Source organism: Sardina pilchardus, chromosome 8 (assembly GCF_963854185.1).
Source record: "Sardina pilchardus chromosome 8, fSarPil1.1, whole genome shotgun sequence".
In the NCBI taxonomy this organism is placed as follows: domain Eukaryota; kingdom Metazoa; phylum Chordata; class Actinopteri; order Clupeiformes; family Clupeidae; genus Sardina; species Sardina pilchardus.
Window position 1 is genome coordinate 20,296,349 of NC_085001.1, and position 25,045 is coordinate 20,321,393.

At 43.1% G+C, this 25,045-nt stretch overlaps 1 protein-coding gene across 3 annotated transcripts in view; it reads right to left on the bottom strand.

The window, feature by feature from the left end:
• Positions 1-4,835: 4,835 nt before the first annotated feature.
• unc5db (unc-5 netrin receptor Db) overlaps positions 4,836-25,045 on the bottom strand; it is a 112,441-nt gene continuing 92,231 nt past the window's right edge. For all 3 annotated transcript variants that reach the window (XM_062543170.1, XM_062543171.1, XM_062543169.1), the window contains 6 exons: positions 19,820-19,991; positions 10,164-10,391; positions 8,677-8,826; positions 6,542-6,706; positions 6,070-6,248; positions 4,836-5,406 (listed from right to left, as the gene is read on the bottom strand). In XM_062543170.1, the coding sequence (XP_062399154.1) occupies positions 5,223-5,406; positions 6,070-6,248; positions 6,542-6,706; positions 8,677-8,826; positions 10,164-10,391; positions 19,820-19,991 (1,078 nt within the window). In that variant the 3' untranslated portion in view covers positions 4,836-5,222. The remainder of the gene's footprint in view (positions 5,407-6,069; positions 6,249-6,541; positions 6,707-8,676; positions 8,827-10,163; positions 10,392-19,819; positions 19,992-25,045) is intronic.

The window sequence follows — 25,045 nt, forward strand, 5'->3', positions numbered from 1 at the left end:
AGCAGACACTGGGGGTCATAGAATCACTATGGTCATTACAGTGAGTGTCAGTGCTGTCCACCAGTCTTCCCATGATAGGACTTAATTTACGTGTGAGTACAAAAAGAGCAGGAAAGAGGCCTGTTAAAGCACTAGGCTGACACCAGCACTACTTCTTTACTGTGCTCGGATTTACAAGATACCCCGTGCTGCGTTAAGGAAGAGTCTGTGATAAGGAAGGTCTTTGCTATGCTGGATGTAGCAGCTAGACTATTTAAGGGCTTATCTGTGAGACTAGGCGTTTTAAATTCAATATTCAAAAAGCTGCAGTTGTAATAGAAAAGTATATTCGGATGGCTCAGAGACAGCAGATATTCGGGTTGGAATTCTCAGCTTGTATTTCTAAACAGTGTGAGCTCAGAGTTTCAGACTAATCTCAATGGATCACACAGAATTACTTTCTTCCTGATGTCAGCACTGTTCCACTGTTCAAATCAAGTAGTTGTAGACATATTTTACATACTGATATAAATAAGTACATTATCTTCCTGTGAACACTCCTACATTCTATTTTATTTGATGTGATATGATCCTTCTGTGAGACCCATCATTTGCATGGAACCTTAAAGGGGGGATTGAGTCTCTCGACTGAGTTGGCTCACTGATCATTGTTTTTGCTTACATTTGTCAAGGGTATGGAATTGCATCGGTACAGTATGTGTAGGTTTTCACCTAGTGGTACTAGAGAGTACAGCAAGAGCTGGCTGCCTGGAGCAACAATGCTATGGGGACACACAAATAGAAGTGTAGGGGGGGTGAAGCCACTAGATGGCATTGTAACATAATGCTAATTAATGAAATCCCACATGAATCTGCAGCCTGCAGATGATTCTATGATCAAACCACTGTTTTTATCTACAGACAAACACCGGTGTACAGTACGTCAAAGCAAATCTCAAGAGTACATGAACAAATGTATCTTCTCTGAGAAAATTAGTCTTAATAAACAAAGAAAGGTCACATGCAGTTTTTCAGCCGCGTCCTTTCCGTGAACACTTCACTTGGTGGAGAAAGTTAAAGTATCCACTTACATGACAAGCAAGCTTAATTTCAACTGTACATTTATTTCCAAAAGGCTGCATATACATCTGCAAATTCTACTGTACAGAAAACATCCAAAATGTTCATAATTATAGATACATTATACCACAAGCTGCCCCGGCAATACCAAACATGGATGTTTCACACTAGAAAAAAAGCTCTTGCTGCCTACCCATTAGTGTACTCATATATACCATTTGATGTAATGTACTATGTTTTTTGTTTTTCAGCCCTGCCTGTACTTTACAACATTCACCATTTACAGTAGATAAACAAGGCACAAGAATAGTGAAAATGATGCGGAAGGCCATGCGTGATATGGACAGAGAGCGGGAGAGAGAGAGAGAGAGAGAGAGAGCTGCATCCTAAATGAATGTGATGACAAGAACCAACCAGACATTTCCATATAAGTGTCCAAATGTATCTGCAAAGAAAAAAGAAAAAGACAAGCTCTCTTTGAAGTGAATCACACATATACACTGATATTCATATTCAATCTCAGACAAACAAACTTGGAAACGTAATACTGCACATAGACTGAGCTGAGCTCGGTGAAGCAGATGCTATGTGTGGGTTGAGGGGAGAGCAGAGCAACTGAATGCATGTTTATGTGTGTGTGTGTGTGTGTGTGTGAGAGAGAGAGAGAGAGAGAGAGAGAGAGAGAGAGAGAGAGAAAGAAAGAGAGAGAGAGGGAGAGAGAGAGAGAAAGAGAGAGCAGTTGAACTAGATGTAGGGGCCGGAACGCTTGAACCAACTGAGACGTCAGTGAACAGATTTGACCTAGAACATCCAAATGGACCAAATCAATGAAAATGGCCGAGAAATAAGGAAGTACAAAAATAGTTTCTGAATTAGGTAAGATAGGAAACTGGAACACTGATGAGTCGGAAAGGGGTCCCAAATGTGTTACTCTTTTTAATCAATTCCAAATCCAGCAAAGAAAAATGTGAAATTGATCAATATGGAAATTCTGATGGAGTGCAACTGAGACTCACATATGGCAGACAGGTACCAAATCTCTTAGATGATCGTAACGATTTTAGTGTCTAAAAGTGCATAACAAAATAGAAATAGGTATATGACCCTGAAAAACAAGAGTATGCCTGCTGCCTCCTTTTGGGAAGATGTGATGAAGATGGCTTGACAAGCAAAGGTTCTAGAGAAATGAAATTAGTGGGCTGACAGACTAGACAAAGAGATGTGGGCCTACTGTAGAACTGAAAGCAACATTTTCTGTATGAAAAAAAACAATGAAAGGAAAGTACTTTTCTCTCAGTTTCTCTGACAACACTGCACGGAAGAGAGAATCGCTTTTGTTTAAACAACACACGTAAGAGTGCACACATATAACACAGATGGCAAAATCATGAGGATTAATGAAACTTTGAATCACACACAAAACATCTCATGAAAACAATACTGTATTCTTTTTTTTTAAAAGTAGAATTGCAAGATAGAAGCTTGTGGTACTACATGTGTAATATATAACCCTTTAAAATGCCATTACAAAGCTTGCATTTACGAAAAAAAGAAAGGGAAAAAACTCTAAAATAAAAAAAGAATAAAAACAAAGAAAACACAAAATTAGCCTCAAAGCAAAACATACCTCACCATACTGTAGCCTTTATATACTTTATTTTTTTTTTAAATGCGGTAGACAACATTTTTCAGACCTCCAATATTTGAATAAATTAATGTTAGAATATTTGCAAGACTGGTTGGCAGAGTGGAGAAGGACTTGTTGGTGAGACATCAAATGATTTCTTGGCAGAATATCAGTCACCTTTCAGCAACTGCAGCCATTTTTTGCACACCCTTTAAGACTGTGCTGAGCCATGACAAGATCCATGCTCAGGGGGAGTTGTACAGTATCTCTCCATTACGGTGATGGCACAGGAGAAAACTGATTACTCTGGTGACATTTCTCAGACTCAACCTGCCAGTATCTAAAGGAAACCATTTTGAATCTCTCCCTCCTCACAGTTGTCCGACACTTCCACCAATTGGGACACTATCCTGAATGACAGACTCTCTCACTCCCCTCGTCAGAACCATGCACTGCCAATGAATACCTGTGTACAGCTGGCTTTCCACTATGCCAAGACATCCGTGGTAATGCCTCCTTTGTTGCATTCCTCCTCCCACTAACAGCGGAAAACCTGTTTGTTTATGCTGTGATTTTGCCAAGGCTTTCTAAATAACATATCCGCTGCACTCAGTTTCTCCCGCAGCTGTTTGATGACATGTTTCAGCTACTCGTCAGGAACTCCATGTTGGAACCCCACATGGTCGAGGGCGGGGATTGGCTGGCGCGCTTTGATCAGGTTCTGAAGCAGGGCTGCGATTCATGGCATGGCATAGATCAGCTCTCGTCTGCCAAAGCATATGGTAAGACAACCTAAGCTCTGCATGGCACAGGACAGAGTAGCATGGCTTATTAGAAGCAAGCTAGGAGGGAAAGACACCACAACAGCAAGCCCCTAATCTTTAGTTTTGTCATTGCAGCCCTCAATCTTTCATAACGTTGTTGCGATGTTTCAACAGTGCATACACTGACAGAACAAATGCCTTTGGGAGCAGTCAACACATACTACTTGAATGGAATGAAGTTGTTGTGTTTTATAGTGAGAATAACATCAAATACTGTGTATTTTGTCAGTAAAGTTACGAGGTTAACGGCAGGCCCATCCACTGTGCCATAGAATAACAATAATGGCACACACACTTACCACAGGTGAAGTGGTATGTCCAGCGGTTATGCATATTTTTGTGGACCTGCTAACCTTGCATAATGTCTGAACCTGAGCAAAATATTCATGTTTAGGTCATAGGAATGTTGAACAAACTAAACACTCAAAAAGTGAGTCCATCTTGATAATCTGATATCAAAACTCAAACAGCAAATCAACATGAAACATTTTTCACTTGTAAATAATAGTTAAAGATATGCTCATGAGAGGGGAAAAAAGCTAAGCCTCCAGAGATAGAGTCCCTTCCCAGGGCCTTCTGCTGGTGTGATTTATGTGGCGTGATATTAGTACTGATATTTTTAGAGACCTGATAAAGGTAAAGGGTGAGTTGATCTTAGGAGGTTCCTTTGCAGCAAAAAAATAGGACTCTACTGGCTCAATACATTCCCATCCAAGCGCCAACAGTTTCACGAAGAAGCACTATCCCGCCGAATCCCTTTTTCTTCAGCACAGTGGTATATATCTGGATGGAGAAAGCGGAAAAATCAACACAGTCCCTAGTGTAGCATTTTAAATTCTCCTCTGCTATTTGGTACAGATGTGAAAATGTAAGAGTCAATATATATGCAAATAAGATCAAACACCATAGACCAAGGCTGGGAGAGGAAAGGGATTAGTACAAACATAGAGACTGTACTTATCATGGTCAGAGAAAAAAAATGCTACTTTGTGAGTTTGGTACTGTGAGAAAGTGTTTAGCAGTTATGGAGTGAACTTGGAGCTTCTATTGGAGTTCACGGGTTCTTCAGGGTAAACAAAACACAGATCGCAACGGAAAAACAATCAAACAAACACGTCAAAGTGCAATGCAGTCCTTTTCTGAAGGCAAACTTCAGTAAAAGGAGTACAAGCAGGACATAATTCAAAGGTAGATACACGCACGTGTGTGTAACAGAAGTCACACTTAACAACCACATATCAAGAGTAAAGCCTCCATAAACCTCGAAAAAATATGACATGAAGAAAATGGACTTGAAAGAAGAGGTTAAACTTTCTTTTGGCTGCAGTAGACTGGTACCAAGTTCCTTTATTCATTCTATATTCATTCTATGGTAAAAAATTACCACCACGCACGCACACACGCACACACATATAGTACAGAATACAGTGCCTTTGATCTGCAAGCAAGATCTGACAGATGACATTTTGCTCGTACAAAGCACTTGAACAGTTTGCTTTTTAGGTAATTGATACGTTGCTGTGGACTTTTGCTTTGACCAGCCCTCCCCTGTGACTAACCCTGGAGATGCAGGGATTGAGTTTGCATTCTCCTACCGCACACTGATTCGCCAGAATATTGATTATAATAGACCATTTTTTGAAAAAGTTTGTTTCATTTTGTTTTGCTCGTGTTTTTTTCTTTTTCTTCCATAATAAGACCGAAATTGTTCCTCATTGGTTGTAGTCTTGGCGTGGCTCCTCCGGGCTCTTGAGCTGGTGCTTGGAGTTGATCTTGCCTATTTCCTCCAAGGCGCTGGCTAGCGAGTCAAGGTCGCCATTGTCCTGGTTCTGAGCCTCCCACAGGCTCAGGATGACTGCGGAGGGACTCCTCTGCTTCGCAAAATAGGACAAGTTCCTGGTGGCACAGACATCAGTGAAAATGAGAGTGCTTGAACTTCAAACATGAAATGCAAAATAATTCAATTTTTTTTTTAAGCAAGTGCAAGCTAGATTGGGATATCTTCAGCATGTTAGTATCAGACTGGAGATCTAAGCCTAAGACATCACTGCTTCACTGAAGCGTTGCATATGCACAGATCAGCCGTACCATATCGCATCTGAGGGTGTAATTTCACAGAATTGTCCAGATCTTTTTTTTGGAGACTGCATTTCCCAGAACCTAAACTATACACACAGGTCAATGAAAATCCACTAGGGGGCACTGTGTTAACACAATGACCTATGAACCATTTTACGATTCCTAGTACAAACCCCCCTTCAGCCTATACATGTATGGGCAGGTGCCCCCCCCCCCTCGCCCCCCTGTACGCAAATACATGATTAAGCTTCAGCACCACCTTCAAAAACATTCCCTTTAGCAGATAGGGAACCAATCAACCAAATTATCACCAATGTGAGAGCAAGCTACCCTGGCTACATGAGCCACAGGAGATGTATTTAAAAAAAAAGAGAGAAACTGATAAGCGTGGATGACCACAGCTAGGTTTTCAATTAACTCTGTAGCCTCGGATAGAGCCGGAGGTGCTTTATCTTCATCTTTTGAACTGCGGAGCCTTACCTCTCTATGTGGAGCTTCTGTGCTAAGAGCTGCCAGTCCTTGCCTTTAGCATTGGCAGTGTCAAAAGTGGCGCAGATCCTCTGTCGGATTGACAGTGGTATTTTGAAGGCTTTGGCCCCCGTGTGCGAGGTGACTGTGCAGTCTGCCTGCATAAAATATGGAACCGTCTGTTTTTCACTCTGTGGAGGAGACAAGCAGAACAGGCGGAGCGCCGGAGAGTCACAACAGTGTCTGACATTTTGGAATGCCTGAAGGATGAGCACTCGAGCTACTTCAACTGACTCCAAACCCCCAAAGACCTTTCTCTCTCTTTTTTTTTTTTTACCCCTTCAGACTTGGGTCGTCACACAGCATTGCATTAAAATTCCACTATAATGCTTATATATATTGATGACTTGGGGTGGTTAAGAGGAGCGTAACGAGGAGGAGCTAGCCAAGATATTTATCGGCGTGGAGGTTTTTCTGCACTGACCTCGATGACCGAAGTGTAGACCTGCAGAATCTGCTCGTGGCCCTTGACCTGCCGCACGCTGATCTTGCAGGACAGCTGGGTGTTGGCCGAACTATATCTCTCCAGTAGGAAGGCACAGTGCAAGGGTTGCTGGTTGCTGCACCACACTTGGGAGAAGGAGAATTCCTGAGGGAAGAGAGAGAGCAAGAGAGAGAGAGAGAGAGATAGGGAGAGAGAGAGTGAGGTTAAAGGGGGAAGGGGGAGGCCGGGAGGAATGCCTAGACGAAGACCCTCCCGTCTGCAAATGTCTCCTGCCCTCCCTGACAAGATGAGTCAGTCTCTGCCCTTGCAAAGGACCGAGCGCGTAGCAAAATAACACATCAACATGAAACGCGCCGGCGGGTCTTTGAAGTGTTCATCAGAGAGAGAGAGAGAGAGAGAGAGAGAGAGAGAGAGGGAGAGATGGAGAAAGAGAAAGAGAGAGGGAAAGAAAAAGAAAGAAAGGGTAGAAAATGTACACGAGATATGCAAGATGGCGGAATTTCTCTCATCACACAGCACACCGATATGGCCTCTTTTTGAAAAAGGTATCTTGGTGGGTTCTCTGGTGACAAGCACGAGAGGAGAGAAAAAAAACCGCCCTCCGCTTCAATCACGGTGAAACTCTATTAATGGAACTCACTTACAACCTGAGAATTGGAAGTGTTATCTGGATGGAGTGGTGGTGCTGGGGTTCTGTGAAAATGGGTTGGTGTGAAAATGATGTGGTCTTTGATGCATAATTAATTTGGCTGAATGGCACATCTGTGGGCAGCGTCCTTGACCTCCCTGCACTCCCCTTCCTCTCCCCCTGCATATTAAGATGACCTGCAGCCGACTCACTCACGACACCGGGCACAGGGAGAGGGGCCATGAATAAAAGCACAGGGGCCCTGACTTGTCCTCAGAGGACTCTTATACCCCCCCCCCCCTGACACACACACACACACACACACACACACCATCCCATCCAACACACACTCAGACATACACCTTGCACACACACACACACACACACACACACGCATATTGCACACACACATACACATACACATACACACACACCGTGCACACATACACCCCCCCATTCCTCTGGCTTTGATCCTCTCCTGTGCAGGATGCAGCGTATAATGAAACTATGGGGGGAGAGTTATGGAGCTGGCTGGCCAGATTCTCCTTAGCGGTAAAAGCTGACTTGATGTATGGAGAGGGCTGGAGCCATTACTCCACACCTGCTCTGTGAGATGGAGAGGTTAAGACAGGCTGTCTCCTCTCACTACCGCTTATAAATAAAGGTAGCGGCCGGGAACAGGCCTGGCGAGGACTCAGGTGTCCAAACCTTTTTTGCTTGCCACCTGCATGCACTGACAACGCGGGCATGGATATTTCTGAAAGGGATGGTCACTCCGACAGGGCAGGATTTGTCACGTAGATGAAACCTACTGGGACACTAGACCAGAGGAAATGTCGCCCGCTCGGTTGCCACATTCTTTTGCGAAAAGCCAGAGAGACAAAATTAAAGCCACCCAATGTAGGGCAAATTAGGCATTCTGTTGCTATCTCATTATCCTGTGATCAAACCCTCTCGCGTTTTTAGGCTCTCTGGTGCGCTGTGCTAAAGGAACAAGGTGAGATGACCTGACTCCCTTCAGGTGAACTAGAACTACACAAAGGGCTCCAGCAGCACAAAGGTTGAACAAACTGAACTCAGGTTACCATGGCGTTCGACAAAGATTCTATTAGGGGCCGCTGATAATGACCTGCTTCATAACGACCTAATTTCATTACAGCTTGCCTCTAATTGCATCACAGTTGCACAGTCCTGACACAACCCTGGACATTTCCCCTCAGAAAACAAGACAGAGGAGAGATGAATACAATTATTTTGTGTGGTATGCAGAGTTGGTATTTATTGTTGAGCTACAGTCTCCCATTCCACTGTATCTTGAATGTTATCCCTCTTTGTAGGTCACTTTGGCCAAAACCATCGAACAAATGAGTGCATGAGAATATAATATTCCCTGCAGATTACATAACACAGGAGAGAAGAATATAATACAATAGCCTTCAGAATAACAGAGGAAGAAAAAAGAAAAACAGAGAGTGCTTGAAGATACCTGACAGGTAGTGAAGGGTTTGATATCCCATAAAAAGTGGGGGAGGTCCTGGATGGACACCTGCAGACTGAGCGAGTTCCCTTTAAAGAGCAGAATCTTGGGCTCCTCCAGAAGCTGTCCACCTTTGCTTGTCTCCGTGGTAACCACTCCCTTTGTCATCAAAGACAAAGGGAGACGAAAGGCAGATAAAGAGCAGAATGAAGAGAGAGAAAAGGGAGAGAGATAACACAGGAGATGCAAAGGGGAGACAGGAAGGAGGGAGTGGGAGGCGAAATGGAGAGAGAGAGAGAAAGAGGGGAGGGAAGGGGAGGGGAGGGGGAGAAAAGGAAAGCAGAGTATTTAGTACAGGCTCATTTTTAAAAGAAATATGAAACATGCTGCATTCCCTTGAGAGAGAAGAAGAGACAGACAGTGTGTGTGTGTGTGTGTGTGTGTGTGCCTGTGTGTCTGTGTGTGAGAGAGAAAAAGAGAGAGAGAGAGAGAGAGAGAAAGAGAGCAAAAGGAATAATCAGAGCAAGAACAAGACAGGGAGAGAAAGAGAGATAGATAGTAAGCCAGAGAGAGAGAGAGAGAGAGAGAGAGAGAGAGAAAGGGAGAGCAAAAGGAATAATCAGAGCAAGAGCAGGACAGGGAGAGAAAGAGACGGATAGAGAGTTAGAAAGGGTGAGCGAGAAAGAGAGAGAGAAATAGAGAGAGCGAGTGAAATAGAGAGAGAGAGAGAGAGCGAGAGAGAGAGAGAGAGAGAGAGAGAGAGAGAGAGAGAGAGAGAGAGAGAGAGAGAGAGAGAGAGAGGCGACGTGAGACTGGGGAAAGAAAATATTAAAGCACATTATTTACACACCTCGCATCTCCGTGCGGTGGAATGAAAGACTCAGTGGGATGCATAACTCACATGGCGTGACAAGACAATAGATTGAGACTTTCGCAACTCAATAGACCCTGGCACTGCCCCTCTGCTTGAGATGATATATTGGCCGAGGCATCAGTCCTTCCACAACCATTCATCAGAAGTCATTTCCATGTGCAAAAAAAAGAAGCCCCTTTGATTTCCGACACCGGTGGGTTTTTCTATTCCAGCCCATTTCAATCACGATTATACGCAAATAAGGAAATAAGTGGAGCCGAAATGGACACCCCAAGAGTGAGGGTGGATGCCACAGTGATGTTTTTGAATAACGTGCAGTGCCATCACTGAAGTGGTATTACTTTTGCTTCTTCTTCTCTCCTTGCTGCTGCTCTGATCAAACAAATGTGAGCTTCTGAAAAACATGCACGTTTGGGGGGAAAAAAATCAAAATCACCTGTCAGCCTGTCATCCTCCAGACAAATAAATAATGAATGCATCCCATCAACTGACAAGACAACCATAACACATAATGACTAAGGTGAGAGTGTGTTCTAGGCCCCTGTGATCAGACGGTGGAATGCTTTCTGTTACCTTTCTTCTGTTCTCTCAAACGCTGCTCAAGTCCTTCCCCTTGTCTCACCTGAAAGGCATATGGCGTGTCGTCCACGCAATACACGCGGAGGCTGTAGTCCGTGGAGTTGGGCTCCGCGCTGCCGAAGACGGCCAGCTTCATCCTCTTCACGGCCTCCTCGGTGAGCGCTTCGCCCACCAGGGCGTACGAACCGGGCTGGTCCAACAGCACGTGGCAGCAGTTGGCCTCCATTAGACAGTAACAGGACGTTGACTCATCCTCCACTGACATCACTTCCTGAAATTGGACATTGGGGGATTATGTACAGTAGCGGTTACGTATATGGGTTATGTAAGCGCACATTGCAGCAGCATTTATGATCCTTTCGGAATTGAACATTGTTGATGCTGATGTTGCTCAGATCTATAGTATGCCTCCTACACAAGCAATATATATAGGATTTCTGTGTTGCCTGGGAAGTATAGATCTCAAGGTGACTGATTAAAAATTTAACTCTGGCTGAGTTCAGTAAATGGTTCCTGGGGCTACAGTTCGGAGAATGGGCCTCTTTTTAATACATATGTATCTATTCATTCAAGTTGTGCAAATGAGATTCACTCATAAATCATTGGATAAATCCTCAGAATCCAGAGAGAGAGAGAGAGAGAGAGAGAGAGAGAAGGGGATATGGGGAGGGGGAGTGCAAAGGAGCATGTAAAAAAAGCCAGTTAGTGGAAAAGACAGGAGTAATTTACTGGAAATTTTCCTGCAATTTGGGTCTACTTAACCAGATAAAAAGATTTTAAAATGATGTAGTGTGAAGATGCATGGAGCAACTTGTGCCAGGAGACAATCTTTATTCCCATTAACTGCACTGGCGAGATAAACCATCTCCTGGGACTGTGCAGCCATTTAATGAAGTTTTATAATTTAAGGAAGTAATACACTTCACAATACGTTGAAAATTGAATTTAAATTCCCCCAAATTTCCCCTGTGATTCTAGTATATCTTAAAAAACATATTTACTGACTATGTGCATTCATAGGCCCTTTAACCCAGCATGACTAAGCGGAAATGTTAGGGGAGACCGGGGCTGGTTGGCACACTTTTTACTCTTAGTCATATTTCTCTGTCATACATTGCTTTAAAACTCCGAAACTATGATACAATGAAAGGTTTAGATCTCAGTTAAAAATCAGGCACATGCACTGTTGGTTAATTATCCCTTGCTTTCATTTATATATGATTAAAAGGGCGTTGCGCAGTTGTGCCAACCTGCCCCAGCACGGGGTTGGTTGGCACATGTAGGTGGGGTTGGTTGGCACACATTTAAACTGCTGTGTTCTGTAGGATATAGTATCAAAGAACACATAGGCTACTCAATAATAACTGAATACTGAATCTTTCAAATATGATTTACTGTAGGATAAGGGAAAATTCTAATTTTATAGTCAAAAGGGAGTAAATTGTATCATATTGTTATATTTATTATTATATGTCTATTCATATAGGCTACATAACACACATTTAACAAGTAAAAGAATGAAATACAATCTATTTTCTATTATTGATCTATATATTGATCATATAATGACACATAGGCTAAGCCTGATATAAAATAAGCCTGTATCAACAACTTTTGTGGTAATTCTAATAGGCTGCATAATAACTACTATAGGCCTACTACCTACTAGCCTAGGCTACTACTAAATAGTAGTAATAATAATAATAATAATGTTTATATTAGTATTATTGTTATTATTAGTTAGTATTATATGTAGAATATGTCTTAATTATATAATATTATTAATAATATAATAATAATAAGCTTCAATACATGTGCCAACCAACCCCGAAATAAGTGTGCCAACCTGCCCCGCCCACATTAGCACAGAACTTTTGACACAAATCATGTTAGTCTGTTAGCATCAAACATCACAGGATTTCAAACTTAATATCAAATTATAGCTAGATCCCCTATCTATCAATTGCAATATTTATATTTTTTCTGTCCCTAACTATCACCTTTCTAGAATGAATTTAGTGGGAGGTGCATATTCTTAGTTTTGACGTCACAAAATCAAAAAGTTTCCCTCACCTCAAGAGTTAATGACTTTCAAACTTATTACTTAAGTGGACTAACTATACTCAAAATGGGCATCATGCCAGTGTTTGAATTTTGTAGCTGGACCCTCTAGGGGCCTGGAGAATAAGCGTGTGCCAACCTGCCCCTGTGCCAACCAGCCCCGGTCTCCCCTACTGTTAAGCTTAGTAAACTGTTTATCATCTAATAAAAGCCTGTAGCAGGTGAAAAAAAGGCTGCAGGTAACACGGTGAACCTGATTTCTTCAAGTAGCCGTTGTTCCAGGGACAACTGCCTAAAGTTGTTCCAGGTCCAACAACTCTGTTAACCAATCGCTGCTATGTGATGTCATCAATGTGCGACTTCACCCCCTGTTCAAAATTTCCCTCCCGAAATCAACATCTTTCCAGCTCTGTGTAGGTAAGTCATTGCACTGTTTCTTCTCAACAATTTCCCATGTAAAATAAGTGACTCAATGTGCATTTTCAAAATTATTTATTGTAAGAATGTTGTTTTGGTGCCAGTTTAGTAAGGAGTTTTTGAGTTCAATTCACCTTTTCGTTATAGCCCATATCTAAAGATATCCTTTAGCTGCTAATGGTAAGCATAGTGTTCAGTCAAATTCAGGCAATATTGTAATGATGTATACTCCTCAATAGCTGTTAGAAATTTTAGCATGAGCTTGTTAATAGCAATTTGTAAACTAGGCTACCACAAGCTTTTATTTTAACCTTTCAATATGTTTGAATTTGCAATGTCATGTAGATTTAGTCAGTTAGGCTACTTGGCTAGAAGCACAGATTTTGGACTACTATTCTCCGATTAGTCTCTTACAGTATTAGTGGGCTAAAATCTTTATTTAGTGTACATTAAGAGTTGATACTTCTTTTGATCTGCGGAGGGTGCTATTGAGGCAATGTTAGTACAGGTTCATCATTGATCAACCCGGACCAACATTGATCCTGGGCCGTCATTACCATGTTGACCCAGGAGCAACATTTTCTCATTGACCCTGAGCTAACGTTAGCCTACCATGTCGACCCAGGAGCAACACTTTCTTGTAGAGCCTGGGCTAACGTTACCATGTTGACCCAGGAGCAACATTTTTTTGTTGAGCCTGGGCTAACGTTACCATGTTGACCCAGGAGCAACATTTTCCTAACATTGCACAATTACTGTTCTTTTCAGGGACGCAAAAAAGAGTGTGCCTGCTATCGTAAAAGCTTTACCCAAAAAGAAAAAAACAAGGACAACAATATTCAGCGCCCTGTCAGAGCAGGAAGCAAAGGAGCTGGCCAATGGTTTCGCCACTAGACTGGCATTGGATGTTACTGCTGACACAGTCTGTGACGGAGTGGATGCTGCATGTGCTGATGTACTGTAACTAAAGTGTTCTTCCATCCTAGACTAACACTACACTTTCCATTTTCCAGTTACACTGACCCACACTACTGTTTTATACTTATGCCTTATTCTTTATTGCATGAAAATGCAATGCACTGTTCTTTGAAGTCTTCCTGTTAGAGTTCATGAAAACTACTGTTACTGTCTAGTGTTATCCAAAGTTGTCTTTTGTAATGAGACAAAATGCACTCTTGTTCTTCAAAGTCTTATTTTTCATATTCTTACGTAACATTTGCGTATCCTCATTACAGGAAGACACTTCAGAAATTACAAAGCAACCTGAAAGCAGCCTTGACGGAATCATCAATTTGGATCTCCAGCTTTGGATGCTACTATGTCTTTTCTTATTGACAAGCTGGACAGGGTTGGCAAATGAAAGGCACTAGTTGTCCTTTTAGTTGTGTATTTTGTTGTAAAGCCACATTGTTTTTTGTCTTAAAACCCCCAGTTGTGTTTCAGTCTAATTAAATGTCATATAATTAGATGTAATTGGGCTTTTTGTCTTTGTTCATACAGGACATCTGAATCAATGAAAGACAATTTTTCATGAATATTTTCATAACATTTGGGGTATTTCATTTGACTTTGTGACACCTATGGTCTTCTGTTAAAAAACAACTTAAACATACTTAACTAAATTTGATTCCAGGCACATATAGTTTTACCTACAGATCAGCTGATCAGATGTGCACTTACACAGACATAAAAACACTTTCTCTCTTTGCTTCCTGTGGCAAACTTCAAATAGGCTTGGTTCAGTGAGGCCTGTATAGGCCAAAATCACTACACTACAACATTATTCATCAGAGCATTTTTTAAGGTCTATCACAAAGTGATTGATAACATTCAATATCTTAAATTGAAAATGCTGGAACACCAAAGTAACCCTGAAATTAACATTACCTTATTACATACCTTACCATACCTTAATGGGTAAAGCTGAGGTAAAAGTAGAGGTCTAGGGAATTTTAGGTTTGAAGAATCATGGGCCAACGGGCTGTAAGAAGAAAGAGTAGGCCTGTTCCTCATCTCTCAATTACATGTCTATCTGGTGCCGTGGTGAAGGTTATTTTTAAAACAACACCAAAGAGTTTTTTGTACCTTAACCCGAGTCTAAATCCCCCCCTGGGGATTTGAAAAACTGTTCCAAACTTACATCTCAATCTCTGCTAGTTTTTGTCCTAGAAACATAATTTATAAGTGACGCCATCAGAAACTTTAAATCAACTAGTTTCCACTTTACTCTCATATAATTATTGTGGAGGACCTCTAGAATATAACCATATGTGCCACTTTTGCATTAGATGTTTTTAGTTAGATTAAATATTTAAAAATCTCAAGGTATAGCTGACTGCCTCAAAGTGCGTGAAAAGGCCCCGGATCTCCCAAATGTTAAAATAATGTTTCCAAAATCATTTCAGCGGTTCATCAACTCGTAACAGGGTGAACGGCACTTCTGCTTTCACTCTGCGTCCCTCTATTGGCTATAACCGCACTATGTAACTTTACCAGATCGGGCAGCGTATTTGTAGTTTGATGAAATGAGACATAAGAAACTACAAATTTGACTTGCTTCAATACATAAAATCATGCAACATACTCCACCTTGTCTGTGGACGTCGCTATGTGCTGGATAAACAAATAGCTAGCGTATGACAGATATGCCCCAATTATAAACAATTTGACTCAACTAAGTGTAGGTATCAGTGTAAGATACGCTTACAGCACAATCATTCAACAATTACCAATTATTTGATTACTGATCTGAGCACAGCTTTTGCCCTGGATCTCACCACAGTCAAAGCAATTTCCAGTGTGGCATTAACAGGGTGGGATGCATATGGTGTAGATAAAAAGATCTAGGACACAATCGGGTGAAAGAAAAAAAGGCTAGTTTCAACAACAGATACATTCTCCTTAAAAGCATGTATTCCAGGGTATTAAATACATTTTAATTTTTTATGAAATAAAAAAAATCCCCAAAAAGGAGGCATGACAACATCTCTATATAGGTTTTCCCTTGCTTTCGTGACCATTAATTGGCTTGGAGGAGTATGATGTCTGGTTTAAGTCCAAGAGTGATCCACTTTTCAATCTTCAGAATAGGTCTGGATGAATACGATGGCAGTGGCCATCCTCTTTTAAAAGTGGGTTGTGCCCACTGTGATCGTTGCACGTTCTCTGCACAACCACTTTCAAACCTTTATGATCATTTCTGACTTTGAATGAAACGTACGCTTTGCATCCAGTGACTCTTTGGCTTTTTACAGACACAGGACCAGACCTTGCACAGTGAAACAAATACTGTAGCATCACCTTTTTTGGTCACTGAAACTGGAATAGCATGTTTTCCTGAAAGATGCTGTGTTTTCTTCATTATTAATCTTTCTAATATGTGCCTGTTCATCAACTTCTTTCAGAAAATGGATATGAAGCTTGGTGTTTTTCCTTCTTTCCCTCTTTTTTTCTTCTTTAAAAACTGCTTCCTTGATTATATCCTCCATCTCTGAAATGCACACAACACACAAATACCACTGTCAGTTACTGAGTACGCTAACTTAAAGGTAGGGCAAGAAATGTTTTCTTGGAGCACTTTACTATATTGATATAAGATCCCATTCACACCGGGATTGCGGCCAATTAATTGAATACTCTGACAGGGTATACATATTGAAGTCTAGTCCAAGCAAAGGGTCAACAAGAAAACATTGTTCTTCTAAAGGCTAACTCTTTACTATCAATGTTTAGTCCAACGCATATAAGCAAATAAACTGGCACAAATAGTTAATGATAAAATGTTGCTCCTGGGTCAACATTGTAATGTTAGCCCAGGCTCAACGAGAAAATGTTGCTCCTGGGTCAACATGGTAATGTTAGCCCAGGGTCAATGAGAAAATGTTGCTCCTGGGTCAACATGGTAACGTTAGCCCAGGCTCAACAAGAAAATGAGTCAACATGGTAACGTTAGCCCAGGGTCAATGAGAAAATGTTGCTCCTGGGTCAACATGGTAATGACGGCCCAGGATCAATGTAGTGATGTTGGTCCAGGTTGATCAATGATGAACCTGTACTAACATTGCCTCAATAGCACCCTCCGCAGATCAAAAGAAGTATAAACTCTTAATGTACACTAAATAAAGATTTTAGCCCACTAATAAGAGACAATCGGAGAATAGTAGTCCAAAATCTGTGCTTCTAGCCAAGTAGCATAACTGACTAAATCTACATGACATTGCAAATTCAAACATACTGAAAGGTTAAAATAAGAGCTTGTGGTAGTTTACAAATTGCTATTAACAAGCTCATGCTAAAACAGCTATTCTAACAGCTATTGAGGAGTAAACATACATGTCATTACAATGTTGCCTGAATTTGACTGAAAACTATGCTTACCATTAGCAGCTAACTGATATCTTTAGATATGGGCTATAACGAAAAGGTGAATTGAACTCGAAAACTCCTTACTAAACTGGCACCAAAACAACATAGTTTACATTATTTAACATTATTGTTACAATAAATAATTTTGAAAATGCACATTGAGTCTCTTATTTTACATGGGAAACAGAAGAAACAGTGCAATGACTTACCTACACGGAGCTGAAAAGATGTTGATTTCGGGAGGGAAATTTTGAACGGGGGTGAAGTCGCACATTGATGACATCACATTGCAGTGATTGGTTAACAGAGTTGTTGGACCTGGAACAACTTTAGGGGTGTTGTCCCTGGAACAACGGCTACTTGAAGAAATCAGGTTCACCCAGGTAACACAATTGAATCCCAATGACAGGAATCGGACTTCAAGAATGAGTTCGTGGAGAGGGGGGCGGACATAATCCTCTCCCCTTTACATGACCACCGTAGGACATTTTGTTTGAGACACTCAGTCCGGCAGTCGAGAACATCCAATTCTGGCCCCACTTCTCCATGGTGACGGAATACACAAACAGTCCAAAAAAACTAAAAATCTGCTGATTCCAAATAATGAGGGCAAATTGTGGCTAATCACGGGGAGAAACGATTCACAAAGAACACAATAACCGTGGCCCAGGAAATCCATTACCAGACGTTCTCATGAGAAGTGTGCAGAATAGTCAGCTCTCAGTAAGTCAATAAGCCTCAGTGTTCAGAACTTTTCATACACCTGGTGGCCAGGAAAAACTGCTCTTTCAAGAGCAATTTCATACCATTATTTGGGTCTTAATGGGATCCTTGTCACCTATTCTTTTCAGAGCATTGACATTTTGCTCAGATTGCATTTCCTTTAAATTTCTGTTCCCCTCTTGGCCTGATCATCAGGTAATTTGGCTTTTGAATAGGACACCAGCGGGTCTATTACAAATCTAAGCAAACAGCAGACAAGTGCGGACACATTACCACAAAACAGACACTCTTATTCCCATCCGCATTGACCATGCCCACCAGACTTCAAAGAGAAATAAATCTCCTCCAATGACCTCTTTGTCAATGGCAGGATTTGTATGCCGAAATGGCCGAAGTGTGTGTATGTAAGACGAGTGTGTGTGTGTGTGTGTGTGTGTGTGTGTGTGTGTGTGTTGTGTGCATGTGTATGTGTGTGTTGTGTGTGTGTGTGTGTAGGGGGGGGGGGGTACTGGTGGCAGAGAAAGTGTACTGGGGGTAGAAGAGCAGTGAATTTATTGATAGTAAGGTCAAGGAGAGGCTTTTTAAGCAGATAGATTTGTGTCTTTCATTTCTTCTCAGCCCAGGGGTCAGGCACTGAAACATCCATACAAACACAGCACTTTCAAAAATTGCCTTTCTAAGGCCTCCATTACAGCTCAATTTCTTACAACAATGCCGTTTAAGACACAGGGTCTGTGGCGAAGCAAACTCAATTATTTTTTTCCCAGTAAGCACTCTTCACAATGGCCCCTAATAATAGCTTTGGGTCCAAATACAATGCACTGACACCCATTTAGTCTAACTGGTGCTATTACATTTTTCCCTCTGCAATTATACTGTCATTCATGACGACAGCATTGCTTAGGTACTCCATTTAAAACACTTTGATGAGTGACGGTGTTGATGTCATAAACAAGGGCTCACTGAACAGACATTACACAACACCCCCCCCCCCCCCCCCCCCATCCCGACCTGTTGCCAATTATAAGCATACACCTACAATTATACAGCACTTAAAGCCTCACAAATACATCACTTCCTTTTGGTGCCCTTTCCCGCAAAACCTCCATTTTCTCCTCCTTCGACTACGCTGCCTATGCTTTATTGATAGCTGCTGGGCTGTGGGGGAAATTTGTCCAACGTTAAGAGAAGCGGAGTTCTGGACTAAAGCCACTGACCCTACCTTGAAGAAAACCCTGCCCTCAACATTACCCTCTGTCACTAAAAATTAGCATGCTCATCCGGTCTCAATTTCATGCTGTGTACACACGTGTCCTTTACGAGGACCAGGGAGAAAAAAAAGAGAGACGCCATTTTGATTTTATTTAAAGAGTGCTATCTGCTCTGCCTAAGGATTCTTGGGAGAGGATCTCGCCGTGAGCCGGCCTGACTGCTCGTTTCACATTCATTGTGGCCGGCGAGGCTAGGTCAGTGGTGGGGTCATTTCCCTGACACTTCCCCTGATTGCTTAAAGCCGACACCATTCCGCGACGTCCATCCACCACGGCTAGATCGATACCAACAAGCCCCCCCCCCCCCCCTGGTTACACACACACACACACACACACACACACATACATCCCTGCCGGCCATTGCAGGGCCGGCCCTGGTATCCCGCGCCGCTACAACCCCTGTAAGTGACAAACACCACGTGTGTCCTGCACTATTACACGCCGTAATTGTTTTCTCCTCCGGTGCTTTTCTTTTTTTTTCTGTCTGTCTTTTTTTTTTCTTCTTCTTCTCTTTCCGGGGAGGGCGCCGTTTTTCCCCCCTCTGTGCGTCTGATGTCCTCGCCCCGAAGATCCCCCGCCACGCTTCTCTGATCAATCACTTCCACCCCCTCCCCACCCCACCCCGCCCTCCCCCACCCCCGCTCGTGTCTCGAGGCTCTTGATCCTTAGGATGTCGCATGTAGGAGTTTTACAGTATTCATGGCGTCCATCAAATATTCATAATGAGCTTCAACTTCAAAAAAGTGATCACTGTGTGCAAACGGAACAAAAGCCGCACCGTTTCAACGGCGGCACATAGCATGCCGCATACGCCACGAGTAGTGACAGTGGCGGTGGGACTGTTGCCCTCCTTTGCCCTTACCTCCCACTTGTTGTCCTTTGCTTGTCTCTTGAGCTGGATGTTCCAGTTTGCAGCGTTAACCTCGGCACAGTGGGCAATTGTCATTGCGATGGGGAAGGAGAGGTCAAGCCCTGGGGGACCGTATGTCACCTCTGGCGCCAGGAGAATCTCATAGCCCTCTGCTGCCTTCACGCTAAAACAGGAGGGGGAGGGGGAGGAGGAGGAGAAGTGAAATAATCCAAGTTTAATTGAATAGGGAAGTGTGATGACAACAACAACAATAACAACAACAACAACAACAACAAGACCACAGACGCGCAAACCTGCTGTGAAGCACATTTGGCAATAATACAAAGGTTTCATGGTGACATGAAATATGGTTAAGTGTGATAATGCAATTATGACTCAGTTTTGGTTTCACAGAAGGATATTTGAACATCCAATCAAATGACATGCCTCTACTTCAGATGAAGTAGCATGTTAATTGACTAGGACTGTCTTTAGTTCGGTCCACTATGGTCCACTATGGTCTACTATGTCCCCTATACATAGCCAGGGCTGTGTACTGTATGACCACCCAAGTGCAAACAGTGACAGGACACAACAGGCAGATGACAAAATCAAAAGTGCAGACCTCACCTTCAAAACATAAATAAAACTTTTCAAGAAAGGCCTTTGAAATCCAATACATGTCTAATTTCACTCTAAGAAGATACCACAATAAGATACTGAATGGATGATTCGCCACACCTCCAGAGAGAATTTCCTATGGCTAAGTCGCCGATTCTCTCCAGCCGGGAAACAGAGTGTGTCTGTTGTTACTGGCAGCTCTTGCATATTCATCAGCCGCCATGTATAATCTTAGGGCCATTATCTTTTCTTTCAATCGTTGCTTGTGGCCGTGCGGCATGAAATAAAAGCAATTAATGAGGAAAAGCTAATGAAGGGGGTTGAGGAGGTGGGGGGGGGGGGGGGTGGGGGGGGGGGGGGGTTGCTATTCTGTCATGCAAATTCAAAAACAGCCAAACAGCCGCCTGCAGGTGTTTGCTTTCCACAATCGCCGTAGAGTCATGAAGTCGGGATAAAGATTTAGAGGCAAATTGGATTTGGGATCATTAAAAAAACAAGGTTGACAATACATAGCACTGCCAGAGGGATTCCACTGCTGAGGTGTCTGGTAGAGGGGAGAGAATGATCAGAAATATGTGCAATTCGTAGTACAATCTCTCGGCTCTTTCGGTTGTGGAACAGACCTTCCATCAAGAGTGTGAGAAATGAAGGAAACAGAGGTAACCATGGCGCAGAAACAGGAGTCATTGGTACATAAGAGCACTAAATATGAGAGCAATTTAGAAATAATTTCCACACCACTCCACAAGGAGAGGAACACAGACAAAAGACCTCTTTACACAGAGTGCGCCTACTTCATGTTGCCTCTCACTTATTGCATATTTTACTGATACGCTTTTTTTTAAGCCACTATAAACTCAACTCCTGTGTGATTAAAATGAAAAAAATCTCAGCAAAATATGAAATGTCCATCATAACATCTAGGCTTACTGAAAAGCTGCTTTCAAACCGTTGACAGGAGCCTCTGTGACAGGTATGGTATTTGTCTTTATGCAGTCGTGTGCGCAACATAAGGTATGATTATTCCAGTCTTGTTATTGTGACCATTAAGGACAGCTACACTACACTATCTGTGGTTATTTTGGACTAAACTATGGGAGAAATGTATGATAAACATGCTACGTGCCACATAATGATCCGTGCTATTTTGCAGTACAAAGCTCTCCACCAGCATGTTGCTGCCCAAAACAGAATGTCAGCTGAAACAACCGGTTCTAACAACAAACCCTGACTGTGCATCAGAAGCTGAAATAAAATAGCACAACATCTCGAGGCGCTTCATGTAATAACTATATTTCTTTCCTGGACGTGTTTCTTATTCAATAACAGAAGGCGAGAGGAGCACATTTGCTCAGGTTCTTTAACTAGCGGCACAACGCTGCAGAATACAGGCAGGCTCCTTGAGTGCTTCAGCAGTACGCCGCGCCGCGCCGCGCCACACCACCCCCACCCCCGGCCCACCCCCGGCCCACTCCCTCTCCTCCCCGTCTCCTCATCATCGTCAAGGGTCCTATCCAGCCGGCTCTCTGCCCTTTAACGAGGTGCATTATTCAAAGTGAATTATGACTCACCCGCGCGAGGCTGAGAAACGGCCCGGCGAGGCACGCCAGGACCGCGGTGAGTGGCGAGCAAACTTAATAAATGCACACATTACCGTGCTCCATTGGCCTTGACTTCCATTTGCTTGTATGCCCGTTTTCCCTCACAGCTGCTCTGACAGGGGATTGTAGGGAGGGAGGGGGCACTATTTTATTTATTTATTTTTTTACAACATGATGCCAGGCTGGTCTGTCGTAGCGAGCATGGCTGCGCCGCACGGCCGATGCCACCAGGAGAGCTAGCCTGACCCCGGGGTGATGTTTGTTGCTCCGCCACCTCGACAAGTGTCTCGACGGGGAAAAAAAAGAGACCCCGAGGTAATGCTGAATGCATAACAACCATATGGCCTGCAGCACCTAAGGTTTAGTTTAATCAAATTCCCACCTTTAAAACTGCAATCGTGGATTAATGTGATGAGTGCCTGTGGTTATGATGCAAATAAAAGCCAGTGATTGTAACCTTTCAGAAAATGCGCCTTTTGACTGCACCTCCTCTCTCTCTCTCTCTCGCTCTCTCTCTCTCTCACTTTCTCTCTCTCTCTGTTGCTTTCTTTCTTGCTTTCTCCATTTTCCCCTTTCTTACAGCAACCTCTCTACTGTGACTCAAAAGCACTTTGTTGAAATTGCAGCCCGAGGCAGGACTTCCCCTCCAGAAAAGCTTTTCTGACTCACAAGACTGAATATTACATAGGTATTGCCCTGCACTTCTTGTGTTGGAAAAAAAGGGGTCATCCTGTGATGTGCACTGATGCTTTCCCTCGGCTACGAAGCAGCCAGGGCAGCTGCTCAGCCATCAGGGCCCAGGATCTGGGAGAGGGTGTGTGTGTGGGGGGGGGGGCAAGTGTGGGTGGTGTGGGGTTGGGCATGGTGTTGACTTTTTCAAGCTTCACCTGCTAGCAGATTTTCCGTGGGTTATCTGACAGAAGCGCGTATATGTCATGTCCGGTTCAGATATCTCTACCCGACAATCTGGGTAACTGATGCTACATGCTACATTGGCTTAGCCAGCCCCTAAGAGACTGAACTGGCTAGTTTGTGCAATGCTGTGCGAGACACGATGTGCAGAAGCGAGGATGCAGCCAGGCTCCTCTTGCAGCTGGAGGAAGTGTGGCTCAGGGTCAGCGCATTTCCTGAATGCTCTAAACCCCTAATACAAATTCAAAGCAGTCCCTCCCCCGCACAACTCTATATCCTTAAATGAAAACCACAGCTAATGGATTTTAAATATCATGGTGATTCTTTTTTTTTTTTTCTTTCTCCAAGGTGCTCCGGAATATCCAGACACCTTCAGGTTGACGGATTGATCGACTTGCGTTTTTGAGAAGTAATAGATTTCTATTATAGTGTGGAGAGGAGATTTCAATGTGGTTTGTTTGGCTGAGCGAGAAGAAAGGATTCAATTCTCTGCAGACCCCTCTGGCTGCAGGGAACAGACAGTGAGTGACAGTTCTCAGGATGACAGCCCCAGAGTCCCCTGGGCCACAGCTTGGCAGTAAACATATTTACTTGCACAGGGGTGGAGAAGCAGTTCAAAAAAGAAATGTAAGAAAAAAAAAACAACAAAAAACAAATGGAGGCGTCTCACAAATTGTTTATACCCCGCGATATCCTGACTCATTTTTTGCTACACATTTCTTTTGATCTCTCCTGTACAAAAGAGAGAACGCCAGTCAGATTCGCTAATAAACCATAAAGGAACAAAACGTGCTATTCTCCACTGCATGCTATTTATACGACGCTGGCATCCTTCCCACATCATAATGCCACAGGGTATCTAATTGGAAACGGTCCGTAATGACGGCTGGAATATTTTATGCTGCGTTCCCTAATCATGAGAGATTGAGAATCTGAGGAGCCAATTTTATGCGGAATGAGGAAGTCACATCATCCTTCGAAGGCTAGTCTGGCCCATCAGGGGGTCAATGGGGTCATCGCTGGACATGCATGCATAATGTGTCGTGTCAACATGAAAAGTCCTCAAAAGATTTACAGGCAAGAAGTTTCATGGGGGATTGGAGGAGGCATTTGCCACAGTATCATGCCTAAAATGATCAGGGAAATGAGAGAGGCTGAGCGAAAAACTGAGAAAAAACCTTTCAGCTCTGTTTAAAAGGAAATGGGGAACTTTCAGACCAGCTAAGCCAATTAAATGAAACAGTGAACAGTGACACTCAGACCTGTCAAAAAAGAAAGAGAGGGAGAGCGAGCGAGAGAGTGAGGAAGAGAGAAAAAGGAACAAACGGACAGCTCTCCCCCCGCCTCTTCCTCAACGCAAAGTAATTCCAGTCAATTAAAGCCACCTTGGAAATGAGGTTCTTACGGTTGCTTTAGTGAGGACTCGTGCTCTTGCCTTGCACCTGAGAGATCAAGCGTGTAATGCCACCCGCCAGGCAGCGGGACGAATGATCAGCCCCCGATTCCTGACACTTAAAGGATCCCCGCCGAGAGGCAGGATGGGCTGGGGGATCTTGCTGGGCCCCATCTGTCCGAGTCGCCGCAAGACCGGGAGTCATTCCACGGCGGTGGGTGGGATGGATACTTGCACGTCGTATGTGTTAATCCAGTGTTTTCGAGGGCAGCCAAGGACGTATAACACACGTGCCCCGCAAAAAAACGCGCCCGCGCCCGTTCCCGCCCCGCCATGCGCCATTTCCCCAGTCGGCATATTTCATCTGTTACGGCGCTATTATTCATTCATAACGGGAATGTGTCGGAGAATAAATGGGGAAATGGATGTTCTAAAAAAGGAAAAAATACTAGGTCACATTCTCGCTTTTTCTGGTTACAGCGCAGTCTCGACTGGGGGAAAAAAAAGGAGATGCTTTCTGCCTAACGTTCAAGATACTAGTTGTTTGTCAAAAACGCATTATTTTTTACGGATTGCAGATTGTCAATCCATGTTAATCCACGGATAATTGTATAGGCACTGCATACTTTACGTGTATTCAACTTGCTCCCCAGCAAGAGACTGATGTTGGCCAATGCCTCTCTCTTTCACTAACAGCATTTTAAAACAATA